The following is a 27,754-nucleotide window of genomic DNA, read 5'->3' as shown; positions in this document are numbered from 1 at the left end:
CATAGCATAGAAATACCACGCATCCTCATGGTACAGAAATACCACACATCCGTGTTTTTCTCAGTTTTCTTTCATCGTAGCCACGTGAATTATTTTCAAGATGATTATATAATGGTCAAGAATTTTAAACCAGTAAATAATGGAATATTGAAATCATGAGACTAGTAGAGACTAGATCATCAGCTGTGTTCACTTTTCCTCCATTGCACCCAAGTGTCTGGGTGCACTTTATATTATAATGCCAGTTTCCCTTCAAAGATTATCTTAAATCTTTTTCTCACCATGTTTCACGAACATGTTTCTCTAATGAGTCAAATTTAACAATGGATAAAATGACTGCATTCTTTTAATTCAGAGTTCAACCTTATGACTGAGTAAGAATTGAAAAATTCATAAATGAGACCTTCCCTTTGGGAGGAAATTCTCCATTTTTTTTACTGGTTTTAATTCTGCCCGAAATCTGTGGCAAGTATTTCCTGTCAGGAAATTACTTGTATACAATTATGCTGAGGTTTTGAATATACCTAATTTGAAATGTCGCTTGCAGTATTTGGAGAAAAAATATTTTAATTGCATGTAGTTTTGATACTGAATCTTTAATAAAGGACGTATTTTAACAAGCATTAATTGTTGTTTTTTCTTCTTTTTTTCTTTTTATTATTTGTGTAAATATGTAAAGAAAACCCTTGGTCGACGAGATTCAAGTGATGATTGGGAAATACCAGATGGGCAGATCACAGTTGGACAAAGGATAGGGTCTGGATCATTTGGAACAGTCTACAAAGGAAAGTGGCATGGTACGTGGCTCCCAGTGCAAACAGTTGCTTTTAAGCAAGTGGCATTGCCTGCTGGGGGCCACTGAGCTGAAAAGCAGCTCTACAGAAGAAGATCTGTAGGTCCTCGTGGATGCCAGCTTGAACATGATTAAGCAACGTGGCCTTGTCACAAAGAAGGTTAATGGTATCTTGGGCTGCATTATAGACAAAGCATTACCTTAAGGTGGAGGGAGGTGATCCTTCCCCTCTACCTCATTACTGGTAAGACTGCATCTGGAGTGGCAGTTCCAGTTCTCCCCACTACAAGAGAGATGTGGACATATACTGGAGAGACTCCAGCAAAGGCCCTCTGCTGTGAAGAAAGGCTGAGAGCTGGGACTCTTAAGCCTGGAGAAGGGAAGACTCATTTATTATATATATTAAAATGCCTGAAGTAAGGCTAGAAGGAGGATGGACTCAGGCTCTTTTCAGTGGTGCCCAGTGACTGGGTCAGAGGCAGTGGCTGCCAACTCAAACAGAAGAGACTCTGAGCATGAGGAAACACTTCATTGCAGCGAGGGTGACCAAACACTGCCACAGGTTGCCCAGAGAGTTCGTGGAGACTCCCTCCTTGGATATGCTCAAAAGCATTCTGGGCATTGCGCTGTGTGTACAGCTATAGGTGGTGCCTGCTTGAGCAGCAGGGTCAGGTCACATAGCCCCAAGAGGTCCCAACAAACCTCAACCATTCTGTGACCTATGAATGCTATTTAAATCTAAGAATCATGGGTTAAGTAAGTTACATTAGAGCTTAATCAGTGCAGAAACTTGACTCCTATGTGTTCTTCAGAAGTAATTATTAGGGTAAAGATGAAACACAATTACTAGAAAGGCTGAAGTAGCCACCTCACTATGCCAGAATCTCAAATGTATGCGTACACAGAAAGTTCAGATGTGGCTAGAATTTCTCAGAGTAAAATAAGAATAATACTTATACATGTTTACAGAATGTATACTTATTTTAATATAGCAGTGGTTTATTTCACTAAAGCTAGAAAACAGAGTCTAAATATTTCTGATTTTCTATATAGCATTTTCTCAATTGAGGAATCTGTGTCAATGATACTTACTAAAGATTGCTATTTTGAAGGTGACGTGGCAGTGAAAATGTTGAATGTTACAGCACCCACACCTCAACAGTTACAGGCTTTCAAAAATGAAGTAGGAGTGCTCAGGTAAGAATATTTGTAGTATGAAATAATCTGTGTAGATTTATGTTTCTGTAATGATTGAGTTTCACATTTCCATTACATCACAGTGGTCTTATTTCTTAATTATGATAATTTGGGTAGAAAATACAACTTACTATTTTAAAACATTTCTTTATTATCCACTGCTTTGTATCCATGTGTGTTTGTCTGTAGATTGATGTTACTGAGTATATGGTATATCCAAGCACTCAAGACAAGTCTGTGTTTTACTGTTGTAGTACCCACAGGACAGTCAGACCTTTGCTCTCTTCCAAGTTTTGAGATTGAAGGAGAGTATAACTGATTGTTCTTTTCCAGCCATAGCTCTGCCCATGTTTTCCATTGTTTCGTAGCAGCATTGACTCATCCTTGATTTTTATTTTTTTTTTAAATGTCTATTTCATAGTCACTTCTTGATTTTCTCTTGTTTAGTGCTTGTAATTTCTTAGGTAAAGTATTTGTCTTACATGCAGTTCGTAACAGAGATTCTATCAATGCTATATCATATTTGTTTGGGAAGAGCATTAGCATCCAATTACAATCTTGAGCATAATTTTGTTTTAAGAAGCAAAATAGAAAGGAGTTTTTTGGCTTTGGTAAATTCACATGTTGGGATGGGTGCCTGTCCTGGAGAAGGGTCCACAGGAAAATGCATGGTGAAGCTCTGAAGTCTATAGCTGTGGTAACAAGCTTGTAGGAATATGCTGCCTTGAAGAGGTGTGCATATTTTTGGTCTCATACCTGAAGTCTGGCCTTTGAAGTCCATGGTGCTATCCTTTGACCCAGCCAAGCCATTTATATTTGTCAGTGCATTTTCCATTATGCTTCATCAGTACTTTCTTAGCTTTGAGGTAAAATTTGCAAGAAAGCACTGATTTTTGTTCACTCAGCAGTTAGTCTCAGCATCACTTGACAAATCCTTGCACCTGAAAAAGGCCCAGTCACATAGGTTAGAACTCTCGTAGCCTGCATTGGTAGGGGATAAACAAGTCTGCATGGCAGGCTCCTCTGTTAGTTTTTTAATATAAGAAAATATGGAATGCTTTGTCATCAGCTGCACAGCATGCAGACTTAAAAAGCTGCCACATGTTTTAAGCTTGGTCTGTCAGGTTTCATCAGGCAGTGAGCAAAGTGCTTGCAGTACTGTGCTGTGTTGGCAGAAGACTGTCTTTTTCCTCAGCCTCTGGAAAAGCTGGCTAAGACTGCAGAGATCACTTTTTTTGTGACCTCTATTTGGTGTGTTTGAAGGGATCTAGTTCTTCTTGATATCCGTTTGGTGACACTAAGAATGTGATTGGCTTTTCCTGGAACAGGATCAGGATAAACTTTTGCATTTTAGAATGTATCACTAGACTGTTTCAGGCCTTGAATCTACTGGGATATCTGCTGAGATCACCTTCTTAGGACTTTCTTTTAAGAAGTTTTGATGTCTGGAGTTGCTGCTTCTTTGAAAGAGGTTTGATTTAATCTGGCCAAATCTCTGGTGAACTTAAGTCTATTCTAGTACTGTTTAGAAACAACTTCATTGAGAATATCTTGACTGTAGTGAGATACAGTTTTCACATCTATCTCCATCCTTATTTGTATGCTGGCTCCACACAGAGAGTAAAATGTTGTTATCAAACAAAGTACTAATTGAAAATGAAGTCTTGCCAAAAAGGCGTGTTGTTGGTGTCCGTGAGTCTGAAATTTCATTTTGAATGTCTTCCTGATGGGCAGCAACATCTCGTAGCTGAACTAGCGTTACATATGCTGAGACCTGCCTTCAAGCACTCACTGTCCCTTGTAGACTTAGTTGGCATCTTCTGAACATTTCTGTTCTAAGCTGCTTTCAAAATCAAGAAGAAGCAGTGCTTGCTCCAAAATAGCTATTCCATGTTGATAGAATAAAGACTAAAGACTGAAATCATTCATTGGGCTCAATATAGAAACAGATCACCCTAAGGAGATAAGACTGACCAAGAACTTCAGTTTGGAAAGATGTGTTTATTTCTGTCTGGTTCTTGTTGTTTGTTTGCTTTTCATCAATTTCCTCCTGAGTTTTATATATATGACATATATATATGTGATTATTTTTTTTTTTAACAGGAAGACACGGCATGTGAATATCCTACTTTTTATGGGTTATTCAACAAAACCTCAGTTGGCTATTGTTACACAGTGGTGTGAGGGGTCCAGCTTATATCACCATCTGCACATAATTGAGACCAAATTTGAAATGATCAAACTAATTGATATTGCACGACAGACTGCACAAGGCATGGAGTAAGTATCGTATGATTTGTTTGCAAATGATTGTTGGGACCCTGTCCACATACTTCCTTCATTCTAGGCTGTCTGCTCAGTCTACAAGCCCAGGATCTTGCATTAATCAAAGTATTTGGTGAAGTGTTTAGATCAGTGGAATAGAGTTTTTGTGCTCTTTTTTCTGGAACATAGAGAAATACGTGGCATCAAGTAATATGGTCTCTGAAAACAAAATGAAAGTTTAACCACACTGCGATTATCTTTAATCTTGTGAGCAAAGATTTCTGCCCAAGTCTTTATGGTCTTCACAGTGCAAACAGTCTTAGGATAGGAGATAAGACCCAGTTTAAAAAAGAAACACCGAGTGAATGAGAGGGTAGAATAAACACAAAATGAGGCTCTTCCAGCAGGTGTGTGCCACTGATTGATTAAACAGAGCCATGGGAGACTGGCTGCCTAATTTAGACTTTGTCTATGCCGTGAGGCAGGTGCTCTTATGCTGGAACTCTGCATGTATTTATCTGACATGCAGTTTGGGGAATCTCTTTCCCAGTCCTATGCTAAGGAGCAGTCAGCTTCTTTCATGGGGGACAGAGGCTGGGAAGCACTTATAGGTGCCCCAATTTGGAAATGCCTTGCCTGAGGTTGAGACTATCCCACAAGGTATCATGACAGTCACCTTGAAGGATAGGAAGCAGAGCCTTCAACATGTCAAAAACTAGTGAAATTCTTGTGGTTTGATTCTGAATATTGACGTAATTAACTGAAAATCAGAAATTGGTGTGTAATTTGTTTCATTCTTCAGTAGGACCAGGGTTAAGCTGGAAATCTAAGCTTTATTTTGTTTTTATTTTCTCCTGTGAGTGTTGCAGGAACTGATGTGGGTACTGAAGCTTTCATGCCAAAAGTGTGCAGTTTGAATATCTGCAGAATTTGTTTCAGTAACACAATAAACTTTGAGCTGTTGATTAGTGGAATGACATCTAACGCACCCAATCTGTCATGTTCCTTTTCAGTTACTTGCATGCCAAGTCGATCATCCACAGAGACCTCAAGAGTAATAGTATCCTTTTTCAGAGATGTGACTGTAGAACCAGCATTCCTGGCTGTTTTTTTTCCTGCCAGAAATGTTCTTATTGAAGAGAACAGCTCTTCATGCATGATTATTTGAGTTGAAATTTGGTTGAGAAGGTGTAATATGATTATTAGAAAAGTAATGCTTACATTAATCTGTTAAAAAGAACATAATTCCTGTAGAAAGAATACATTTAATATAATGGGCTGTGGGTTTTGGAATGTGACATGATTAATCTTTTCATTTTACTTTTAAATATTCTTTTCTTTTGTAAAAACATACTGTGTTGTCTGTACATTGTTTTGTTTGACCACTAATGTATAGCAGAATTTCTTGATTTTCTTCTGCAGCATGCCAATAAACTATTGTAAGCAAGATACTGAAAGCAATTTCAAACTTCTGTTGGGAGCTATTGCATGTTTACAATGCCTTTGCCTGTTGAACATCTGACAAATACTACTCTTAATTGCCAAAATAGCTTATACACTAGCTGGCTCAGCTTGTGCCTGCCTGATGCCAGCAAGCACAGGTAACCCGTTGAACCCCATTTGTGCTGGTGATTGGGGGCTGCAGTTATTCCTCATGAACAGGTAATTCCCAGTGAGTGTGAGTCACAAATTTATATTGACTTAAGTCCCTGTATGCTGCTGTGATTCCAAGAACGTAGCAAGGTTTGTTGTAGTTTCAGAAAGATTTTTTACATTGTTGATTTCTGCCTGTGATGAAAGATTTCACCAGTTTGACTAGTGGAGTATTTGCAGCTTCTAGTATTTGAGCACTTGGCATTTAAAGTCATCTGGGACGTAGTCTGTTCAACACCAGCCCAGTCATTATGTGTATAACCCTGAACTACCATAATCCATTATCCCAACTGCTTAGAGCCTGTACTATATGATAACTGTATTTAATGATGATGAGTGGTTAAAACTGTTGCATTTGAAAGTGCACATTTATAGCCGTTTATTGTTTCTTGTAGGACAGGACCAGTGTGGTTTGTTTGCTTTCCCTTAACATTTATCCCTTAGATATTTTTCTTCATGAAGACCTCACAGTAAAAATAGGTGACTTTGGTCTGGCTACAGTGAAATCACGATGGAGTGGATCTCATCAATTTGAACAGTTATCTGGATCGATTCTGTGGATGGTAAGTAAAGGGGAAGCGGTATATTCATTGTAACTGATCTCATTGCCTTTGGCCAAGCTTTATAAGACTATCCTTTCCGTGCAAGGACACATGCAAGCCATCTGAGGCTGGAAAGACCAAAAATACGTGGTACTAAGTAAGTTCTTGTCAATTTTTCTTAAACTATATGTTTTCCAGTACTCAACAAAAAAACCTTCAGTGTCTACTTTCATTATTCTGAGGGCTGAACTGACAGGACAGTTTTGTGTAAGGAAAGAGAGCACAATCAATCCAGGGCTGAGGAAGATGTTCTGTCATAGTTCAATAAGGGGATCACCAAATTTAAAAGAACCAATGGACTCGTGTCAGCAGACACTTTTGTAGAGCCCAGTAACGTGGACTCTAATACAGAAACCCAGTCATGAGAGGGAGGCCTTAAATCTGTTGTACTCTGCAAATGTCCATTTCATGTTTCTGCTATGCAAGGTACAGTCTGACGTGGTGAAATAAAACCTAATTGTTTCCGTTTTTGATACAGGCACCAGAAGTGATCAGGATGCAAGACAAAAACCCATATAGCTTTCAGTCAGATGTGTATGCGTTTGGGATTGTGCTTTATGAACTGATGACGGGACAGTTACCATACTCAAACATCAACAACAGGGACCAGGTAAAGAGAGCATGGGCTTGGGAAGGGACTGCCTTTAGTCAGCAGTGGCCTGAACCAGACTGATGTAGCTCTGTGAAGTGACTGTTCTGTTGTTTTGTGTATTTCATTTATTGGTTGACTCTGATGTTCTGAGATGACGTTTCTACATTATTATTTTTTTTTTAGATCTGCCTCAGCCACACAGCACCAATTTACGCACTTTTCTTGTGTTGGTTTTTTTTTTTTCTTCTTTTTTACTTCAAGTATAGATTTTCAGATTCTAAGCTGGTTGCCAGGATACTTATTAGGTAGAGAGCAGGTTACTTAATAGTAGTTTAGTTTAGAATAGTTCTGCAAAGGAGAAATAATTCTCCCTATGTTCAGTTTTTCCTTTCTTTTTTTGCCTCCTGAATTGCACTGAATAATAGTTGAGGAACAGGACTGACAAAATGGATTTAACTGAATGCTTTATATTTATTTCAATCTTGAGAAATGCATGCACCATCTAATTGAATTTCAGGGTATCAGCATTTCTCAAAGTCTCCTTGATGAAGCATATGACTTTCCAGAGTGTGAATCCTGTAAGAAGATTACTTAATTGTGAACAAATTTTCTATAAGTTTAATGATACTCCACACCTATTACATGTTTCAGTAGGCTAGATGTGTTTGCGAAGGCTTGTCTGATTTATTATTTCTCTGTCTAATCTGAAAATAAGATCTATGCATCAAGACCTTTGGTGTAAACTATTCCTTAGCTGCCTAGTGATGTATTTCTGTGTAATGTGTCCACATCCCTTGTTTTTTCACTGTCAGTACTTGAGAATTGCAACCATAGCAACATTCATGTGTGAATGCCATTTTACAAGGCTGCTTCCATATTTGCAGAACACTTCATTCCAATTCATCAGATTTGGAGCGACTCCCTTTTTTCTTTTTTCTTCTTCTTTTTTTCTTTTTTTTTTTCCCCTTTTAAACAAAGGGAAGCATTGAGATTCCTGGCTTACATGGTTGTAACCTTCTAGAAGCAATTTTCATTTTACCTTTTGAGTCATGAACCCAATGATATGGGTACCTGCAGTTAAGAGCTGCAGTTAAGTGCCTGCTATATGACAATGATTCTGACTGCAACAAGGTAAGGGATGAGGTAGAAAAATCTTCACTATTGAAGTTTGCTTTGATACTTGGGAATTCCTGAAGAAACCATATGGGAGATCTGTTCTCTCTTAATGCAAACACAGATGCATCTGAATCAGAGAGTTGAAAAAGAACTATAGTAGTGTTAGTATCAACAGCATATATAGCTTGCTTGAGATATGTTTTTTGGTGGTGTTTTGTTTTTTTGCCAGTGTCAAGGTATGAAATAGTTATACTTTGTTAAAAATAAGGCATAATACACCTGCTGGCTCTGTCTCACTGTTCAGAAAAGGTAGTGATTATCTCATGCAGCATGAATGGATCTTTGAGAAGCTGGTTTGAAAGGGCTTTTTAGTGTCAGCATGACTGTAACGCTCAAACTGCATTAGTTTTTACCTTGGCTTGACATGACGATGTTTGGTGAGTTCTTAATGTGTCCAAAAGAACATGAACCAAATTTGTTTTTCTGCTTGCTATTAATTTACTTCATTCTATGCTTAAATTTTATCCTTAGGTGAAATGTAAGTCTTCTGCATTAGTTACTGTAAAAAATGTAAAGCCTGTGTCTACCTGAACCATCAAATAGGCCAGTAATACTTAGTTTTTGCAGAGGAGTGGCAGCGTATTTGAGGGGGAGGGAGGAGGTTAAGGAGGGGTGAGAAGTTGGTCATGATTAATAAGCTTTCATGATGGAAAAGCAAATGAAGGAATTTATTCGCAGAAGGTTGGGGCTTTTTATTTTTTAATATCTTAAGTCCATGAGTTTCTTAAAATACCTTTCAGCATGAACTTGCAGTTGACTTTCCTACAATCACAAAACCATAGAACGGCTTAGGTTGGAAGGGACCTTAAAGGCTGCCCAGCCCCAACCCCCTGCCATGGGCAGGGCTGCCACCCACCAGCTCTGGCTGCCCAGGGCCTCATCCAACCCGGCCCTGAGCACCTCCGAGGATGGAGTGTTCAATGAATAAAAGACTATTTATTTTTAGGAACTGTATACCAACCACAGTTGCTTATTCTTGTTTTATAACAGTTTTTGACACCAAAGAACAGTTCTTTTGGTGGTTATTGCTATAAATAGTAACCATTTAATAGCGTTCATGTTCCTTATCAATCTCCCATAGAAGAGAAGGAGGAGGAGAAGTCTAATTTCTTCTCTGTGCTTAGTAGGTTGGCTCGAACAAACTTGGCCATTTCAATTTCAGGTCCTGTTCCCTGGGAGCAGAAAATTTGTTGGAAATTATTAGTCTAGCAAAAAACGTTCATCTTTTTTGTTGTTGTTGTTCTTACTGTTTACTTTATGAGCTTATCTTCTTCTGTCTTCATCTTTTTTCTTCTCGAAAATAAAGATAATTTTTATGGTGGGACGAGGATATCTATCTCCAGACCTCAGTAAAGTCAGAAGTAACTGTCCAAAAGCTATGAAGAGACTAATGGCAGAATGCTTGAAAAAGAAAAGAGATGAGAGACCTCTTTTTCCACAGGTGAGGAATATTTATCTTTTCTCAGTAGCCTTTACAGCCTGACTATGAAAAATGAAGATCGCTTATGATTTCACCGATTAGTGCAGGATTTATTTTTAGTGCTACATAAGATTTCATAAGAGTCCTAGTTAGTTAGAGCTGTTTAATTAGAAATGTTCATTTACAGTTCAAAAAGCAGGTATTAATATGGCTTACATTTAGCATTTATTTGTTGGAGAAAATTTCCAGGGAAATAGTGAAATTAATGATTGCAGTTAGACACATGAGTTAGAACTTATTCTCTGAAATCTGTATGCTCCTTTCCTTCATGTCTCCTAGGCTTTATGAGAGGTGGCTGATATTTTTGTGATAAAACTTTATTTATTGTGCCTGCTGAGGAATTAAAAGCTTGGAACTGAAGGACCTTATTTTGTTGTGAATGTGCCAAAGCACTTTAAAAAGAAAATTGAGCTCCACCTACTGGCTTTTTGGTGAATGGTATTAGGGAGGCAGCTTCCAAAGCTGTTAATTTGCAGCGATGATGAGTGTGGATACTAGCATGTGAAGAAGGAGGCACATAAAGGGTAATGTGTTCCTAATGCTTAAAGAGGAAAATCAGAATGTCCTTTTAGAGGAGAAAGAGGCAGTTTCTTCACAAAATGTCCTTTTCAGCTTACGAGAATACAAACACCAGAGTGAAATGCACTCATGTATTTTTTAAAGTTTCTATTTAAATTTGTGTATAAATTTTTTTTCTTTTTTTCGTTAGTTGATGTACTGCCTTTGGTTTTAAGGCATTATAGCAACTTGAAGGCCATGGATTCAACTACTTGTTTTCTGTTTGTTTTAGATTCTTGCCTCCATTGAGCTTCTGGCCCGGTCGTTGCCAAAAATTCACCGCAGTGCATCTGAGCCGTCACTAAACCGGGCTGGTTTCCAGACCGAGGATTTTAGTCTGTATGCTTGTGCTTCTCCAAAAACACCCATCCAAGCAGGGGGATACGGTGGGTTTCCAGTACACTGAAAAGAAATGTGAAAGAATGTGCCTGTTTGCTCGTGTGCTGGTGTGTTCCTGCGTGTGCAACGCGTATGTACGTTCTCAGCTCCTACCAGCGACTTTTTAAGGTTTACTGAGGGAATGAAGACTCATTTCCTTACATGGGGCATTGAATGTCCAAGGCACGTGTCTGTGCTGGTAAGGAGTGTCTTGGGAACAGCTGGCACGAGACGAATTAGAAGGTCACTTAGAAGAGAAATGGGGGAAGTCACTTCAAAATAAGCAAAACTCTTCTAAAGATCATTGGCTGTCATTTTTTCCTGGTTTATTGATTAGAATTAGTTACTTAAGAGTATATTTATTGTTAATCTACTCAAAAAAACACATTTTTTTTTCCGATTGAGGTCATTATTTATGAGCATAAGGCTTTAGATCTTTTGTTAATAAAGCTACTCATATGTGGGAAACAGTTGGAGAACTGAACTTAGCTACAAGGCTGAGTGCAGTTTAAACTTCTTGCTGTTAGCAGAATTGAGGAGAAGCACATAGCCTCCAAAGAAAGACCTTGGTGATGTGTAACTCTTCTGAAAGTTTTTAAAATAGAGCTGTGTAGAGAATCTCTTCTTGTAGAGGACTGGTGGCTTGGTTTTTTTTTTGTTGTTGTTGTTTTTTTGTATGGGGTTTTTTTGTTTTGGGTTTTTTGTTTTGTTTTAGTTTTTATTTTTTCCTTAATGCTCTGACTTGTCTTAGTTTAGACCATCTCAAAGTGTTCTATTACGTGCAACACAGAAGAAATTCTGAATCTCTGCATTTGCTGAGCTGCAAGAGTATTACTGGCAATGGCCCCTCTGCCTTTCAATTAGCAAGAACTTCACTTTTGAAGTTAGAAAGAAAAAAAAAAAATCAAGTCTGGAGCATAACCAAATACTTCAAGAGAAAAAAGCTATGAGCCCCCATAGCAGGAGAAGAAAACCTGAGAATTAGTTGTTTTCGTGGAAATCAGTATTATACCATAAATTCTGCTAGGTTGAAATTTTTTAATACTGTTTATAATACTACGGCACGTACTTCAGTTCAGTGACTGTTTTTTTTCACTTCCATAGAAAGCTGCTAGTTTGACTAGAATTGAATCAGTTAGACTAGATATCTAACTGAAAAAGCTAGAAACCTTATCAAGATCCTGTCAGCTCACTTGATTTTATTTTTCTCTGGACCATTCCTGTGGAACAGGTGAATCAGAGTACTGGTTCAGGTTACATCAGTTTTGATGTCAGATATGAAAACAAGCAGTAATGTTATTAATGACTGTGTTCTTGCATATTTTGAAATTAATTATGTGGTTTTGTTTGTTTAAAACTGTTAAGCTGTTCATCTTTACTGATTCTTCTGCATCAGAAACAAGCTATTGCTGCTCTTGTTAGGACTTAAATGGCCAGAAATGTTCTTAATAGCTTCCGAATTTTGTACTTACAGGGGAAGCTTGCATGTTGCTAGCAATATGTTTTTGAAATGGATCAAGAAATTCCACAAAGGTTTTCCTTTCTGCTTCTTTCTGGAAACTGAGCCTTTTAAATTGGGAGAATTAAAGAGCTTACAGCAATGTAAGCAGTCTGTACGCTTTCTGACCATGTTCTGATGGTCTTCTTGGCTTCTACAGTTGGAACAGTTTTGGAACTAACTTTTCTCTTTATGTTAGCCAAGAAAATTCATCTGTTGAAATCTGTCTCTTATGGAAATAGTTCTTAAGGATGCAAGTTGTTGCTGTTCTGTTTCCCAGCTTTCTGGTGACTTTGACAGGCCTATCTTAAAATGAAAACAGGATCTTTTTTATTTTGTCTTCTCACTATTTTATGTATGTATTAGACAGTCCAGAGGAATGCTTCTCCGTCTTTGGGATGTACTATTTAGTTTAGGCTGCAATGCTTATGTTAGTAAATAGCAAGAGGAGAGCTGCTGCATCTTCTTCAAAACCTAGAAATGTGGCATCTCATTTCACCACTCTGGGAGTAATAAGAAGGTGCAGTGCTACCCTGCCCACTCTGAATCTTTTTGTGTATGCCAGCTCAATTCAAGCAAATTATTCCTTGGGGTAGACTTAGTTGTTAAAAACAGTTCTTCATTGCTATAGGAACCATAATTTATGTCATCTTTGGACATGTTTTGCCCAGTTTTCTTCCGTGTCATCACTGCATCAGAATTCTTCCTGTGTCACTTGCTGTTGTTAGACATCAAGGATGCTTTGGGATCCATGATGATAACATAACCTTAGCTTCTTACTAAGCATTTTTTGAAGCCCCAAAAAAGTCTGGTTTTGTTGATCATTATCTGAAATACAGGCATTTAACTTACGTAGTTTAATGATTCTTGCTTCAATGAGATCCTGAGACATATATAGCATAGAAATGTCTAAATACACCTGTGGATTTTGGTCATTGTTCTCAGAGTTGCAACTCAGTTCAGTTACGTTGTTTAGAAACAGATACCTATTTCAGGTCCTGAAAACAGATCTGTAATAAACCAGACTTGCTTGAATGGGTAACTTGTTCTATGTGGGATCCCTTTCTTCTTCACACTGGAGTACTGAAACAAAATCTGCCTTGGTACTGTCTAGATGGACCAGATCCTCTTAAATGCTGCTGCATTTAAGCAGCACCTTTGTTTCATACGCACTTCCATGTCAGACTCTATTGTGTCAGAGTGCCCCTCTGCTGCCATCTGTCACATGGCAACAAAGTGTAATGCAATATTGGTGGGAAGGTCCAACCTCTACTGCTGTATCACCAACATAAAATTGGAGTCATTGCTTCTGAAGCAGCCCTTAAAGATAGATATGGCCATCTACATTCCTGATCTAGAGAAAGCTGTTACTGGTACCCACATTTTATATATGAACATGTTACCTATTTGGTCACATATCAATTTGAGAGCAGGTTAACACCTCTGTTTTGAAAGGAGAGATTAGGTTAGCATTAGCTTGTCTCAAAATCTTTTGCTAAGTCTTTATTTAAATGGAAGAAAATTCTGAAAATCAACTTTTAGAGGTACTGTCCTGTTTCAGATACTTCCTCGCTTCTCCTGTTTTTCCGTTGCCCTTTACTAATTAATGGTTCATCTTTTATCTTATGAAATCCCTGTACAACTATCAAAAGCTGAATTATTGCCAGAAATGGGCAGAAGGACAAGATGAGTAATGAGGGAACAATCTCTTGTTTATAAATTGATCTTTCATCAGCAGTTTAGGAGAGCAGACTGAGAAAATAAGTAGAGCATGTTTTGAAAGTGTAGCTAAGCATGAATGTCCTTCTTAAGTATTAGCCTTACAGGCGATACTCGATGACTTTTTTGTCCTTCTCTTAAAAGAAGGATGGGAGGGGAAGTACAAAAATTGAGGCACTACTAGAAGATACTGTGAAGAAAATTAGGCAATTGGTGAAATGTGCCAAAGAGAAGGAAGCAAATATACCAAATAGTATTTTAGAGCAAGGGTTTTATGTTTTGATAGAACGGTGTGTTTTTTTTTTTAATTTAAAACAAAGCAAAACAGGAGGAGGGAGTGGGTTAGACTCATCATGAAGGTGTTTTGTCTTTTTTTTTTTAATGTTATAATTATCACCACAGACTATTAGGACTCTCAGAGCTTGACATTCACCACGGCGCTCTTACTTCAGACCTTGGTTGCACTCCCTTTTCATGTCCTGTGGGACATAGGGTCCTCTTGTCTCTCCATACTTACTTTCTCTTGCTTATATCTGCTATAACAGCTTTTCCTGCCAGGCCCATAGATTCTGTTTCTTCCCCCTCCACGTACAGGCTGCTGATCATTTTCTTGATTCCCTTCTTTACGACATAAAACATTCCTTGGAATTAATGCTGCCACTCTAAGATTGTGTCTGTAGGGATGTTTCCAGTTTGTTTCCAGTATTCAAAATGAAATTCTTGAGAAAAATGAAAACAATTGTTCTTGAAAAATGATGGAAGGACACCAATAGAGAGCAGTTGTTTGGTTGTGAAAGTGTTGGCACACTTCTGTTGGGTCTCTTCTGTCTGTTTCACTCCTTTACTGTTAGATCTCTGAGGAGTTCTGTCAAGAAAGGGACTTAAACGAACTTAAAATTTATGTGGAACCCAGCAAGAGGAAGTGATGTGTGCATTTCTTTTAATTCCACTGTAGAGTCCTTTCGTTAAGCATCTTTGCACACCCTGTAGAATGCAATTTCTGTGGGTGGCAGGGAAATTTTTTGGCTAAAGCATAGGATTAAGGAGATTACTATCTTAGTTTTAACTTGTGTTCAAGATTCTGGTAACTTCTTAAGAACCTCGGACAGCAATTTTACTCTGTGCTGTGTTCCTTCATCTCTGAAATGTGACTACCAGTCTGTTCAGTAGCGTGCTGAGCCTAAAACTGCAGAGTTCCATGGGGTGATTGCATGTGAAAGAAATGTGTAGAATTACAGCTTATTCAGTAGTTCTGAAGTGAGCACAGGATTGTTTTATTTCTTGTGCTCCCTGTTTGTTAGTGAGGCCTGATTTCTGCTCTCAGAGTAAGTAGACACTCTCACCAGTCTTCATTTTCCCACAGCAGTTTGCTGTGTTGGTCTGTATACCAGCTTTTAGCATCCTTTAGTATGAGTTTAATTTTAAGGCACTTTACTATACATAGTCTTTAAAGGTTAATGGGTGTGTCAAACAGTTTTTTGCTACTAAACCAGCTTTATACCAGGATAGAAAGGAGTTTGCAGTCTGATGCATTTATTGCAATTGTTGCTTCTCAGGAGGATATGTGCAATAGGGAGTTGAAAATGAAATTTAATTGACATATTTTACTTTTAAATGCATGATGAAGTAGTCTCTGCTTGATCTTACTGCCTCTGTCCTGGGAAGAGTGGGTATAGCTTGCTTTCAGGAAATTCTTTTTCAGTAAAATATGTTGGGTCTGTATTCAGTGTTCTTTCACTATGTTTCTTTTATGCTTTAATTTTAACAGTTTGCATTTTTAACATCTTTTATATTCAACCTAATGTTCAGCTAGTCTGGAGAAAATCTCTGACCACCTCATAACAGAAATCACTTTTTAAACCAAGCTCTTGTCCTCCCTCTACAGGAGAATTTGCAGCGTTCAAGTAGCCACAGCACCATGGCAGCACCCACTCTGTTATTTAAGTCTTGTGTTCCTACCGTTTCTTAACATCAAAACTCTATTCTGCTCCGACAAACCTAAAGTAATTTAGAAAAGATATCCATAAGCTTAAAAGTGGAGCGGAATGGAACTGCCAGTCCAACACAATGGGGAAAAGTACGTTTTTAGGAACCGGAATACTCCGCTGCCAGTGTTCCTCCTTCAACACAAAACACCACGTGCATTCGGATACCCGCAGTGGCTGCCTGAGCCGTTGGCATCATTCCCAGGAGAGAGGAGAGGGCGCTCGTGGTTTGACTTTGGTGCTCAGGCATGAGGGGATGGAGCTGCTGCTGCAAATTAGGAGACTTGCTTTGGATGGTCTGCCGGTCGGCTTTCTCCCTCTAATAACGTATCATCAGAGGCTGAATATCTGATGAGTGCTAATTAAAAGAATCATCCTTTGTTCTGATCTCTTTTCCTGGTGTACTCACTGGTTTGTGGACAATGCAGTATCCCCTTTTCACTGTATTAGAATGTCAAACGCCTAATTTTATCTAAATTTTTGGGTTCTATTCCAGTAAAATTGAAAAGTAAGGGGTAGTGGGAGCTGGAGATGGTGTTACTTTGAAGGCGAAGAGATTCATCTGAAGGAAAAGGGGATGCTGCTGCACTTTTTTTCAGATTTACTTTATCACTTCCTCAAAAAACAAATGACAACCACCAACCTTAACCTTTTCCTTTTCCAGTATGTTCTTGGTGTGTGCATATATAACATCTTTTAGAAGGGTTACATAGATCCTTCTTTTGTTGGTCCAGCAACAAACTGAAGTTTAAAAAAAAAAAAAAAAAAAAAAAACAAAAAAAAAAAAAGTAGCAATTTTGTCCTTTTTTTTTCTTTGTATCATATGATACAGTATATTTATCAAAGATGCTACCGCAGCATCTGAAGTCTGTAAATTCCTGATACAGGCTGTGAACGGTGTATGTACCTACTTTAAAAGTTTTATTTTAAATGAGGGTGCAGGTTAATGCCAGGTACCTTACCAATATGTAATGTTTTCATAATTGAGGAAAAAAGTTCTCAGGTTGAATTGAATACAAATACAGAACCCCCTAGAATTAGACATTCCATAAATTGTTTTGGTACTTTCAGGAGCTGTTTTTTTTTGTTGTTGTTGTTGGTTTTTGTTTACTTTTTTTTTAAAAAAAAAAAAAAGGATTTTTATCCTGTTAACTAAACGTCCTCTGATAAGTGTGTGTGTAAATGTGGAGCATCTTGTCCTCATGGCAAGTTGTGCGATCAAAACAAAACGGTACTTGCTGGATCCACGCCGATTCCTTCTCCTCACATTGCTTCCTTCCCTGTGATCTCCTTCCCTTCCGTTTGTCTTTCCCTTTTGTACTCTTTGCAAACTAGGATGACGGTGGCAGTATCTACTTAGGAGTGCTCTGTTTTCCTGTCCTCCAGTCCTGGTTTTCAAACGGTCGGTAGCTTTCTTACAAGTTACCCAGTCAGGGAAAATAGCTCATCCAATTCTGCACATTGTTTACCTCTAGTAGAATATCTTGTGATGTGATCTGTTTGCGGAGTTCTCTGGTATGTGGTATTACATGTAAATTATTTGTACAAAGGCAAGTCAGACCACATTAGAAAGAAATTCAAGCTCAGAAGTTTTCAGGACTTGATTCCTGTCTGCCCTGTACCACCCCACCTGAGGCAGGAGAACTGACCCACCTCTAGCTGGGAGGTTCCTGGGGTGAGGAGGATGTTAGTCAAAATCACGGCAAATAAATGAAGGAGTTAAATGTGTGTAACGTGGTGTCCGTACTAAACTGTGTAAAGGGTGAGGACGCTGTCCTTCCCTTGCAAGGAGTTGGACTGTTCCTGTCTGCACAACGCCGCTTCCAGGCTATGGGAGAAACACACATCGGTAGTGGAATGTGTTTCTAAAGCCTTGGAGTTCTGCAGTGTTGCTGGTAGTCTGTTCTTTTTGTCAGAAAATATTTACTGGGGTTATAGGGACCCGACTAATCTGAAGTGGGAATTATAGCTGAAATACTGTGTATTCATATTAATTCCACAAACATTAGCAAGACAGCAATAGTAAATGACTTAATAGTCGCTACAAGAATGAAGCGATTCATGTTGATACATGAATAGAATTGACTTTGTGTACAGGATGCATTTAAAAAAAAAAAAAAAAAGCACAATTTTTTTCTTGTCTGCTGTGGGTCTTCAGATGCTGTAAGGCTTTTCTCCTTATTGAGATTGGCAGGAACTTCCATAGTAGCAATAGCCACTTCCCAGTGCGGAGGAGCTGCTGAGGTGAGCGATGGTGTGGAGCCCAGGTGGAAGCAGTGCAGGGCCGTGTGCTCAGCAGGCCAGGAGCGTGCCCAGGTGTGAGCTCCAGGAGGGCAAAGCCACCCCGTGCGTTGTGTCAGCCCTTGTGTAGGCAGTGCCTGGTTTGTAAGCGTAGGGCATACTGGAAATTGATATTCTCTTGAAAGAAACGATTATCTGAGCGACTGTGTACAGGTAGTTCAAGAGTCATTTGTTTCATAGAGCCCGTTAAAAGCCCTAGTTTCCTTCCACGAGGTCATGCGAGCAGAAAACTGCTAAAATATAACTGATAGGAATTTCTTTGCTTAAAATGAACTTATTTTTGTGGAGATTCATTACCCATTAGTCTACAGTATGCTTCTTGAGCCCATAGGAAAAGCACAAGGAAAATTGCTCTCCTTGTCCATGCGAAGCACTTTATAAGTAACAGATGGTCTTTGTCTTGTTGGTTGTTTTTCTTATTTAGGGTTTCTTTGTTTTGTTTCTCTGTTTTGTTTGTTTTTATTTTTCCCTGAGGAATGTGCAAGTTGTTTGGCTGCTGTGTAGAGAAGTCATTTCAGGATGCGTTTCTCCTGGTTTTCATATTTGTTTCCCTGCAATTTTGTGTTTTCTCTGTAAGAGGTCCCACGTAACACTCATGGAAACCTTTGGAAGAAATTTGGTTTGTAAATAATTGTAATTTTTTTTTTTAATCTTTCAAGAATTGTAATGGATGTCTCACATGCCATCAGAATCAGTCTTAAAGTTGCCCTGAAGATGTTTAGTGAATGGAGAGATGAGTAGGCAAGAACTGGGGATCCTGTATAGCAGTGGAATGCAGGAAATAAATTGAAATGACAAATAGATTCACATCAATTGCACAAAATTTCTTATGCTTTTTTATGGCATCCCAAACATGAACACATGCCATAGTGTGGGAAATGATAGCATGTATTTTGTGTGCATATGTTGGGACAAACATCTAGACAGTCACGTTGCTTTCAGCACTGCAGTATCTAGTAAGTTTTCAAAACTACCAGTATCCAGTCCCAGCTACTCACAAGGTCTTTATTCACCACACACCTTCCCCTTTCCAAACAGTTAGAAGAGACTTGTTACATCTCCCTCTTCAGCAAGTGACTGTTTTCTATGGTGTATTGGCTGGAATTGGAACACTGGCAAGGTGTAAGCCAAAAAGTATCAGCACAAAGGCCTCGTTATTTTGAAAGTAATTTCTGCGTGAATTAATCCTGTATGTTTTTTTAATTATTCCTTAAATTCATGCATACCATTAAATGAATCCCATTCTATTTTTCATGCATACCTAAAATAGTTTTTTCTTGCACTGGAATGCTTTCGTAGCTGATGGTGATGCAGAACATTTGAGGTCTCACAGAGCCATCTTGTTGTGGCCTCTTAGAATTGCCTGGATTAGTATGTGCTCATTGGAGGCAGAATTTGGCCTTTATGACATAATGAAATGCTGGCTGTCGATAAATACCAGGAATTCCACGAACAAGGGAAAGGGAAGAAACACCAGAGGTTGTTCATAAATAGGGTTGTTTCTGTGTGCGCCTCCAGTGTTTTGCAGAGTATCTGGAGCAGCCAGATCCTCAGAAACTCCACAGTCAGCTGTATGTTAAGGTTTTGATAACTGAAGGGGCTAGATTTAGGGAAGAAGCCTGTAGATTTCACACCTTTACCGCCTGTAAATGTAATTCCTTTCTTGACTGTGAGTACAACATGCGTAGCACAAACTATCCGTAGTACTGTAGACAACGTGTCTTTCTGTCTGTTGAAAAACGTTTCACCAGTAGCACAATATGGCAGGCAAAGCGTCTAGGTACAATCAAGTTCACTGAAAAATCAGTTGCATGAATGGGCTGCTGTGGCATCACTTTGAAGGTGCTGGGTTTTCTGTTCTTCGTTTTACGTAGAAGTTCATGAAACAAACTCTTGTTTACTGCAGCCATGTTAATGTGTGCTTGCACTCTACATTTGCTTTGGCAGATACGTATCTTACCTAGAAAATGAAGTCATTGAAAGAGCAGAGCAATGACGCTAACATAAAAGCTACTAAGTCAGCACGAAGACAGCACTAAGTAATTATGAAATTGTGGAGGATACTTATTAAAAACTGCAGAATATAGAGGATACCAAGGGCAAATTCTATATGAAACTGGCATGTACCTTTTCTTCAGAAAATAGAGCTACCAAGACCTTCTGTTAAATGGTTTACGTAAAGATCCCCCAGAAGAGTCTTTGCAGTTTGCCAAATGATCATGTGCCTTCGCAACCTAAAAAAGTACAACAGAATGTAAACCAGGTGCTTTGTAAGTGGGGCAGTGGCTTTGGTTTACTTCTGATGCAGTAGTTTTGTATATAGCTGTTAATACTGATAGGCGGTTTGAAGTTGGTGAACTTCTATAAAGGAGCAAGGAGAGCAGGGAACATTCCCAAAAATGCCTGCAAATCATTTCGGAGCTAGGAGCTGAAGTATACTAACTTGGTTACAGCTATTTGAAACCTGCTCTACTGAAACTGAAATGAGGTTAATTTAAATTAAAAAATAAAGAAGCCCTCCTTTCCCTCCAGAGACACAAGGATCCTGTTAAAGAGAAGTAATATAAAGATTTGGAGAGGGCTGAAGTTATTATATGGCCATAGTATCTTAGAATGAGACAATAGGTGAAAATGAGAACTAAATTAGGAGTAATTGATGGCTAGTACTCATGTAATGAAATACAGTGAATTCCCTTGCCCTGAAAGTGCAATTAATTTTGTTTTATGGAATAGCAGCAGGCTTCCTTAGCTCTTCCTCAAGCCTCTTGCAGTTTCACAACACCAAGTGTCATTGTGCATTGATGCTGGGAGAGGATAGGTACCTTGTCTGCTGAGGGACGGCCGGTGTGTCCGAGTCTGAGCTGTTCAGATTGCGGCCTGCTGCTCACCGAGGCTTCTGGCAGTACCTACATACTGGTGTCCTGTTTGACCTGTTTGTCCATAAGGATGAAAGAATGGATTTCGCTGTTAGTGCTTTTTCTTTTGCAGATCTTTTCCTTTTGTTTTTTGGTGTGAGACTTTGGGCCTAACTGTAAGTGGCAGAGTTATGTCTGAATGCACAGCCCATACAAGTCCCAGGCTGATTTTAACTTGTTCTTTGTTCCCTTTAGAAATAAGCATAATTTTAAAACATGTTTTACTAACACTGCAGGAACTGTCTGAAATTCTTTTACTGGCCCCAAGTTCTGCACTAAAAGTACACATACAGAGACAGTGTTTTGTCCTTTTTAATACAAAATCACAAGGAAGTCACTTCCCTATTTTTTCCACCAGAAGGGAAATGATGGGAGTGTTCAGAACTTCTGAACTGCCTAGGTGTTTGCTTTATAGAGCAGCAGTGTGCTCAGCTCCTCCAGTCCCTTTAAGAGCCAGCCGAGGCCTGTCCAGTCCTTTTGTCCAGCTTATGGCATTTGCAGCAGCTGTACTTCAGAATAAGCCTTGTGTGACATTGGCTTTGCAGTATCACAGAAAAGCAAAGGATCGCGTTCTTTTTCATTTGGGTTTGGAAAATGGTTAATTTTTGTTTTGCTGAATGTCATTCTGTGTTGCATTTGTGTAATCACCGTAGTTGAAAAGAAAATCTGTTTGAGCTTAACGGAACAGAAGAAACGAAGCCCACTGTCTGGGCACAAATGTTGGGTATGGGGTGCAAAATGGACCAAACTGGGGGGTGTTGGGTTATTTTGGGATGGTGGGGGATTGTGAGGGCATAATTTAAATTAAATTAACTCTGTCTAAAATAAAATGTAAGTGCAATAAATGTGCTTTTTTATTCAAAGCTGTGAACCTTTAGGGGTAAAAAAAAAAAAAAAAAAAAAAAATGCACATCATTCCTTTGTGAGCCTTGTGTCCTACCTGTCTCCTCTTCCTTCCCCACTCCACCCTTCTCAACTGACAGATACCCAGCAGCAGCCAACTTGCATGTGTTGGCAACCCAAATCACACTGCTGTGTTTCTTCCCATCTCAGCTGCTGGGACTGGGGAAAAGTCCTGCTCCCTGCTGCTTGCCACCCTTGAGACTCCTCTGGGAGCCCTTGCTGCTCGAGCAGGTCTGCAAGTGTTCAGGTAAGGGAGCCGGCCCGTCTGCTCTGCAGTCCCCCCAGCTCCCTTTGGGGTTCCCCTGCCAGCCCTTTGCCCATGACTCCCCACCCTGCCACAGCTCTCCTGGCAGCCTCCCAGGGCTGGACAGATGACACTTTCTCTTTAGCACCTGCGAAAAGTCATCAGTCATCAGCTGCCTCATTGGATCCATTTCCCTCTGTCAAAACACATGTGCAGACTGGCCGCTGTTGCCTTCCGTGACTCTGCCTTGTTTTGAAGGAGCAGGTATACCTGCTTGTAACCAGTCGCGCACTGGTTGCCCTTTCTCTTTCTTACTTGAGCGTGTGCTGCTCTTCCTAGGGTAGGAAAGGGGCAGCAGTCTCGCTCGGGGTTCTGCAGGAGGCTTACTGCATACTTTTGTTAAACAGGGATGGAAGGTGCTGCACTCGGTCACTCGGTCGTTGGACCCTGTGGGGAAGTAAGAAAGGACTGGCACGTTTAAAGTTTATAGATACAGACATCTATATCCTTTAAACTTGATTATTTTTATATATAGTCAAGGCATTGGCATTACCTCATAATACAGAGGCTTGTTTATGGGAGGCAAACCAGTAAGGAGAGGAAAGGGAAATTCATATACAGATTTGATTTCTTGGTTTCTTAGTGCAATGAAACGTACGTCCCACCCATTTGAACTGTGCTAACACAACATTCCTCTCTGCTGTGTTTTGTTGACCACCAGAGGTTTGTGAGGGGCTTACGACGACAACATAAAAGGTCCAGTCCAGTTACTTAAAAAAAAGCAATTGTGTTAGTAGATTTCCATGGCTGCTTTTCAAAGATCTTACAATGGAGTAATTGTTTGGAAACTTGTATTTATTTTCTAATTCATAACAAAATGTTTATTTTCAGTTTTCTGTTACGTAGAAGGTCATGGCAACCCCCCTTCTTTCCCTCTCGAGTCTCCCCTGTAATTGCCAATACAACTTATTTTTCTTGTTTGTTCCCTTCCCCTTTACTTTTGTTGTCCCTTCATTTGTATTTTGGAGTTTTTTCTCATGTAAATTTGTACAATGGGAAATATTGTCCAGTTTGGTTAGAGAGCATGGAGACTTAAAACATATTAAAATTTGATAGCTGAATTCAGATTAAAGAAAACTATTTCTGTGTAAAGTTATTTAAAGAACTCTGTATTATATAAAAGGCAAAAAGTTCTATGTACTTGATGTGAATATGAGAATACTGCTATAATAAAGATTGACTGCATGGAAAAGTCTGAAGGAGATTGTTTATTGGATCATTCCCAAGTCACTCTCTTCACAGTGTTCCACAAGTAATTTAATAGAAGTTTATTTCTGTATGGTTAGTTTGGAACATAAGACTGGACCTAGAGAGTAACCCACCTCCATTTGTCTTCCATATGCAGGAGGGCCACTGAGATGATCACAGGGCTGGAGCAGCTCTCCTATGAGGAAAGGTTGAGGGAACTGGGCTTGTTTAGCTTGGAGAAGAGAAAGCTCCAGGGAGACCTCATTGTGGCTTTCCAGTACTCGAAGAGAGCTTATGAACAGGAGGGGCTGTTTACATGGGTTGATAGTGATAGGACAAGGGGGAATGATTTTAAACTGAGACAGGCGAGGTTTAGGTCAGGTATTAGAAGGAAGTTTTTCACACAGAGAGTGGTGACGCACTGGAACAGGTTGCCCAGGGAGGCTGTGGATGCCCCATCCCTGGAGGCATTCAAGGCCAGGCTGGACGTGGCTCTGGGCAGCCTGGTCTGCTGGTTGGCGACCTGCACACAGCAGGGGGTTGGAACTTGATGATCATTGTGGTCCTTTTCAACCCAGGCCATTCTATGTTTCTATGATTCCTCGAATGCTGTGTTCAGCACACTTACTTCCCAGCATTAGTGATGGATTTCTGCTACCTGAAGGAGATTCCCTCTCAACCTAAGGAGATCTGGGCACACCTTCCCTTCTCCCTCAGGCAGCTGCACCTGCTCCTGCAGCAACTGCTGCTCTAAGCCTCAAGGCCGTTTTTTATGACAAGATTTCAGTAAGAAATCTTTTAGAACTGTAGAAAAACTAATTTAATGAGTCAAATTTTGCTGCCCTTTCTAGTGGCTGGCAGACACTCAGCGGTTAAGTCCTTCCCTACCACCCATGTGCTCTGTAAGTCACTGCCTGAACAAAGATGTATCACCTCAGTTAGAGGGGCTCACTTTAAACGCTTCACAAGGATTAAACAGGCTCATTTGGACTCAAACACCCCAATTCTAGAACTCTCCAAGAGAAGGAATGTGACATTTACGGCACTCAACAACACCACAGCTCAGCATTTGTCAACAGCTCACTTTATTGAGACCGGGACAGCAGAGCAAAGCATCAATTCCAGGGCCTCCTCAGTTCCACAGACCTGCAAGCAACCGAATTGACTCCCAAGAAAGTTCCGGCCAGTCCCTCCCACAGCTGAGGGCAGGGCAGACCCCAACATCGCCCTGCCGCCTTCAGCTGTAGCCGCTCAACACGGCACCCCGGAAGAGACGGCGAGAGCGCAAAACCCGCCCCTACCTTCACCTCTGCGACTGCGGTGCCTACTCGGCGTCGTCGGGCGGGATGCCGAGCTCCTCATTCGTCCAGGCCGAGGAGTCGGGGTACGGGAAATGGCCCTGCGCCACGACACGTCCTCAGATCCCGCCCCGGGCACGGCCCCACCGCCCCCCGCCGTTACGCCGGGCCTCACCAGCACGCTGTCCGAGCTGTGCCAGAAGTGCCACAGGATCCAGAACCACATGAAGCCGCTCAGCAGCTCGCTCCGCACCACCTGCAACCGCGTCAGCTCCGGGAACTGCCGGTATCGCGGCTCGATGTGCACGTCGCCGCCCGCGCTGCAACAAACGCGCAGCAGCCGCCTCACTCCCGGCTCAGCCGTCCTCGCCCCGGCCCCGCCGCCCCCGTTCTCCCCGTTCCGTCCCACTCACTGCCGCCTCCCGGCCGCGCCGCCGCCGGCCCGCAGCAGCCGTCCCGCCGAACGCCCCAGCGACGCCAGCATGGCGGCTCCCCAATGTCACAAGCCGACGGCCTGGCAACCTCCCTGATCGGTCCGCTCCGCCTTTACCAACAACGGCCTCTCCGATTGGCCTGCTTCTCCTTACCGAGCGACGGCCTCCCCGAATGGTCCGTTCCGCCCCACCAAGCGACGACCGATCCGCCTCATGCCGAGTGGCGGCGTCTCGCTCACGGGGGCGGCAGTCGGCTGTGCAGAGCTGGCATCTCCCACAGGGGATACGTGGGAAGGAGCGAAGGGACCTTCCGGGCTCTGCAGCGAGCCTTTCACCCGAGGAGGAGGCGGTTTGAGAAGGGAGGTGAAGAAAAAGCTCGCTCCTTTCCCCCTCCAGGCGACGCAGTTGGTGCAGCCCACGGCGTCTGGTCGCGCAGCAACGGGGAGCGGACGCTCCGGTGCGGGTCTGCCCGGCCGCTGTCCCGGCGGCCCTCAGCTGCATCTTGCGGGGCTTCCCGCCTGCTAGGCGGCCTGGGGCGCTCCCAGCACGGCGCAGCGAGGTGCGCGGGCAGAGGCAGCAGCGCTGTGCAGTGCGGAGGTGAGCGGCAGGGCTTCTGCTGTGCTGCTGAGTCCCGCCTCGGCTGCAGGGAGTTCCTTGCTGTGACCTGGCCAAGTACGGAAATGCCCTGTCAGGGAGTTCACATCTCGCCCAGGTGAGCACTTTCACGTGAAGTTGTAAAAGCAACTCTACAGAGATTTCTAAGTTTTCCTGGTGAAGTGCCATCACGTGTCCTTGTGGAGGGAAGAGAACCCTCAGCCCATCAGCTGATCCCAGACCTATACAACCGTGTCCTCCCTCTCTTAAGCCGTTTCTGTGCTACTATTCCTTTATTTTTCATGTGGAGTTTAAATGACTCCAGTTATACGTGCCTTTGTTTATGAATGCTGTAAAATTCTCTTGCCTCACTTTTAAAGTTACGGAGAAATTCGGAGCATGAGCTCAGTGAGAGGTGGTCACACCTTGGAGGCAGGTTGCTTTTAGGGTGGAGGCATGGTTTGGTTTCATAATGAAGGCACAATGAACAAAGTTCACCCAGAGGATGGTGTTTTGTCAAAGAACGGCACGCTGTTGGCTCAGGGTGGCAAAAGTGAGGCTCATTAGTTCCATATTAACGTCAAGTTCCCATCCTGATCATGGTATCATAGAGCCTGGCCTCAGTGTCTTCACTTCACCTTCCTTGCTGTTTCTGTGAGTCAGCATATCCAGCTCCACAGTGTTGCCAACTCCTAATGTTGCCTAAGGAACTTCTGCAGAATGGATTCCTTGTATACCTGCATTACCCTGAGCAGATATGGCTCACCTGCAGTGTTTGGAGCCACAGCCCACCAGTCTGTGTAGCTGTTCACCGACGTACTTGCAGAGTAGGAGGAAATCAATTTCTTGTGGACAACAGGTACCCACAGAGTGCTCACTGGGAGATTCTGCCTGTGAAGGAGGCAAGCAACAAGTCATGGAGGAAGTTGCCAGACAAAGTGGGGGGTCCTCTCAAGTGATCAAAGTCCCCCCTGCTGCTCCTGCAAAGGTACAGTGCATACTGGTTATCCCTCCTGAACCTTTATTGGATGGCATTTCATCCATCAGAACTGGAGGAGAGCTCCAGTGGCCTTATTTTGCCTGGTAATTTATAAACTAAGTAAATCTGGCATCTCTGTGGTGGCCTAAGGCAATATGTTGGCATAGCCACCCTTCTAATTGTACACTACTTGTACCTGAAGTCTTTGTCTGACAGGAAAGGGAACATTCCCCATGGCTTCTAAGCAAAAGGCATTGTCACAGACACTTGGGGTCAAATCCAGGTTTAATTTGGCCTAGCAGTACTTGCTTCTGCAGGGCCGTCACGTGGCTCCAGGGAACTCTGCCAACCAGCACATGCAAGGAGTTGTCACTGGCAGCTGGAGGTGCCAGAGGAAAGCACAGGTGCCAGGCCTTGGTTGTATGCTTTCTTTTCTGGGTGACTTGACAGCTTTGCCTACCTCTCATTCATAGACTTTGATATTGTTTTACCTGTAGGCAGAGTGGCAGAATACCATCTTTTAATTAAATATAAAGATAATATATGGATAATATTTTTCTAAATGAGCTCTAAGTTTCTAACATCCTAAGCTGCTGCATCTAACAGTCCTCCACTGACGTAACATGAGTTTACATGTCCATCCTCACAAAGATTTAAGGTACGTGTAGTTACTGGGATTTTAACTTCCCTGCTCATCAGTTTCATTACAGACAATTTAATTTCAGCAATGCTTCACAGGGAATAGTGGCAAACTACTGAACTGCTGTTTTTATTGAGCACTTAATTAGTGCAATGTAAGTTTGTTACATTTTGTTTCATTTCTTTTTCACAAAAACTGAATGCTGTAATACAGAGCTCGTAGTTTGGTTGTCCTCACAACTTCCCTACTTCCTTCTGTTTTGTCTTTCACTCCTCTCGTTGTCCCTGGCACTTTGTTACCTT

The 27,754-nt window shown here is 41.2% G+C and overlaps 2 protein-coding genes across 5 annotated transcripts in view; one reads left to right on the top strand and one right to left on the bottom strand.

Annotated features, from left to right (window-relative positions):
• Window positions 1-16,669, top strand: part of BRAF (B-Raf proto-oncogene, serine/threonine kinase) — a 74,622-nt gene extending 57,953 nt beyond the window's left edge. For all 4 annotated transcript variants that reach the window (XM_042889471.1, XM_042889473.1, XM_042889472.1 and 1 more), the window contains 9 exons: window positions 680-797; window positions 1,906-1,990; window positions 4,094-4,270; window positions 5,269-5,315; window positions 6,353-6,471; window positions 6,989-7,120; window positions 9,585-9,719; window positions 10,549-10,702; window positions 15,797-16,669. In XM_042889471.1, the coding sequence (XP_042745405.1) occupies window positions 680-797; window positions 1,906-1,990; window positions 4,094-4,270; window positions 5,269-5,315; window positions 6,353-6,471; window positions 6,989-7,120; window positions 9,585-9,719; window positions 10,549-10,702; window positions 15,797-15,819 (990 nt within the window). In that variant the 3' untranslated portion in view covers window positions 15,820-16,669. The remainder of the gene's footprint in view (window positions 1-679; window positions 798-1,905; window positions 1,991-4,093; window positions 4,271-5,268; window positions 5,316-6,352; window positions 6,472-6,988; window positions 7,121-9,584; window positions 9,720-10,548; window positions 10,703-15,796) is intronic.
• Window positions 16,670-24,575: 7,906 nt separating this feature from the next.
• NDUFB2 (NADH:ubiquinone oxidoreductase subunit B2) lies at window positions 24,576-25,313 on the bottom strand. The gene is made up of 4 exons (XM_042890266.1): window positions 25,219-25,313; window positions 24,981-25,125; window positions 24,809-24,906; window positions 24,576-24,653 (listed from the first exon to the last, which is right to left on the bottom strand). Exons 1-3 carry the CDS (start codon window positions 25,287-25,289, stop codon window positions 24,832-24,834), a joined length of 291 nt encoding a protein of 96 aa, XP_042746200.1. The 5' UTR covers window positions 25,290-25,313; the 3' UTR covers window positions 24,576-24,653; window positions 24,809-24,831.
• Between the last annotated feature and the right edge of the window lie 2,441 nt (window positions 25,314-27,754).

This window comes from Lagopus leucura, unplaced genomic scaffold (genome assembly GCF_019238085.1).
Source record: "Lagopus leucura isolate 7727_CA_CO unplaced genomic scaffold, USGS_WTPT01 Super-Scaffold_100159, whole genome shotgun sequence".
Taxonomy (NCBI): Eukaryota; Metazoa; Chordata; class Aves; order Galliformes; family Phasianidae; genus Lagopus; species Lagopus leucura.
This window is presented reverse-complemented; position numbering and strand designations above follow the sequence as displayed.

Excerpts from the sequence above, each read along its gene's own strand:
- NDUFB2 (XM_042890266.1), bottom strand. The coding sequence starts at position 25,289 with ATGCTGGCGTCGCTGGGGCGTTCGGCGGGACGGCTGCTGCGGGCCGGC. Across the intron at positions 25,126-25,218 it reads GGCGCGGCCGGGAGGCGGCA|CGCGGGCGGCGACGTGCACA; the intron begins GTGAGTGGGACG and ends CGTTTGTTGCAG. Across the intron at positions 24,907-24,980 it reads ACAGCTCGGACAGCGTGCTG|GGCCATTTCCCGTACCCCGA; the intron begins GTGAGGCCCGGC and ends GTCGTGGCGCAG.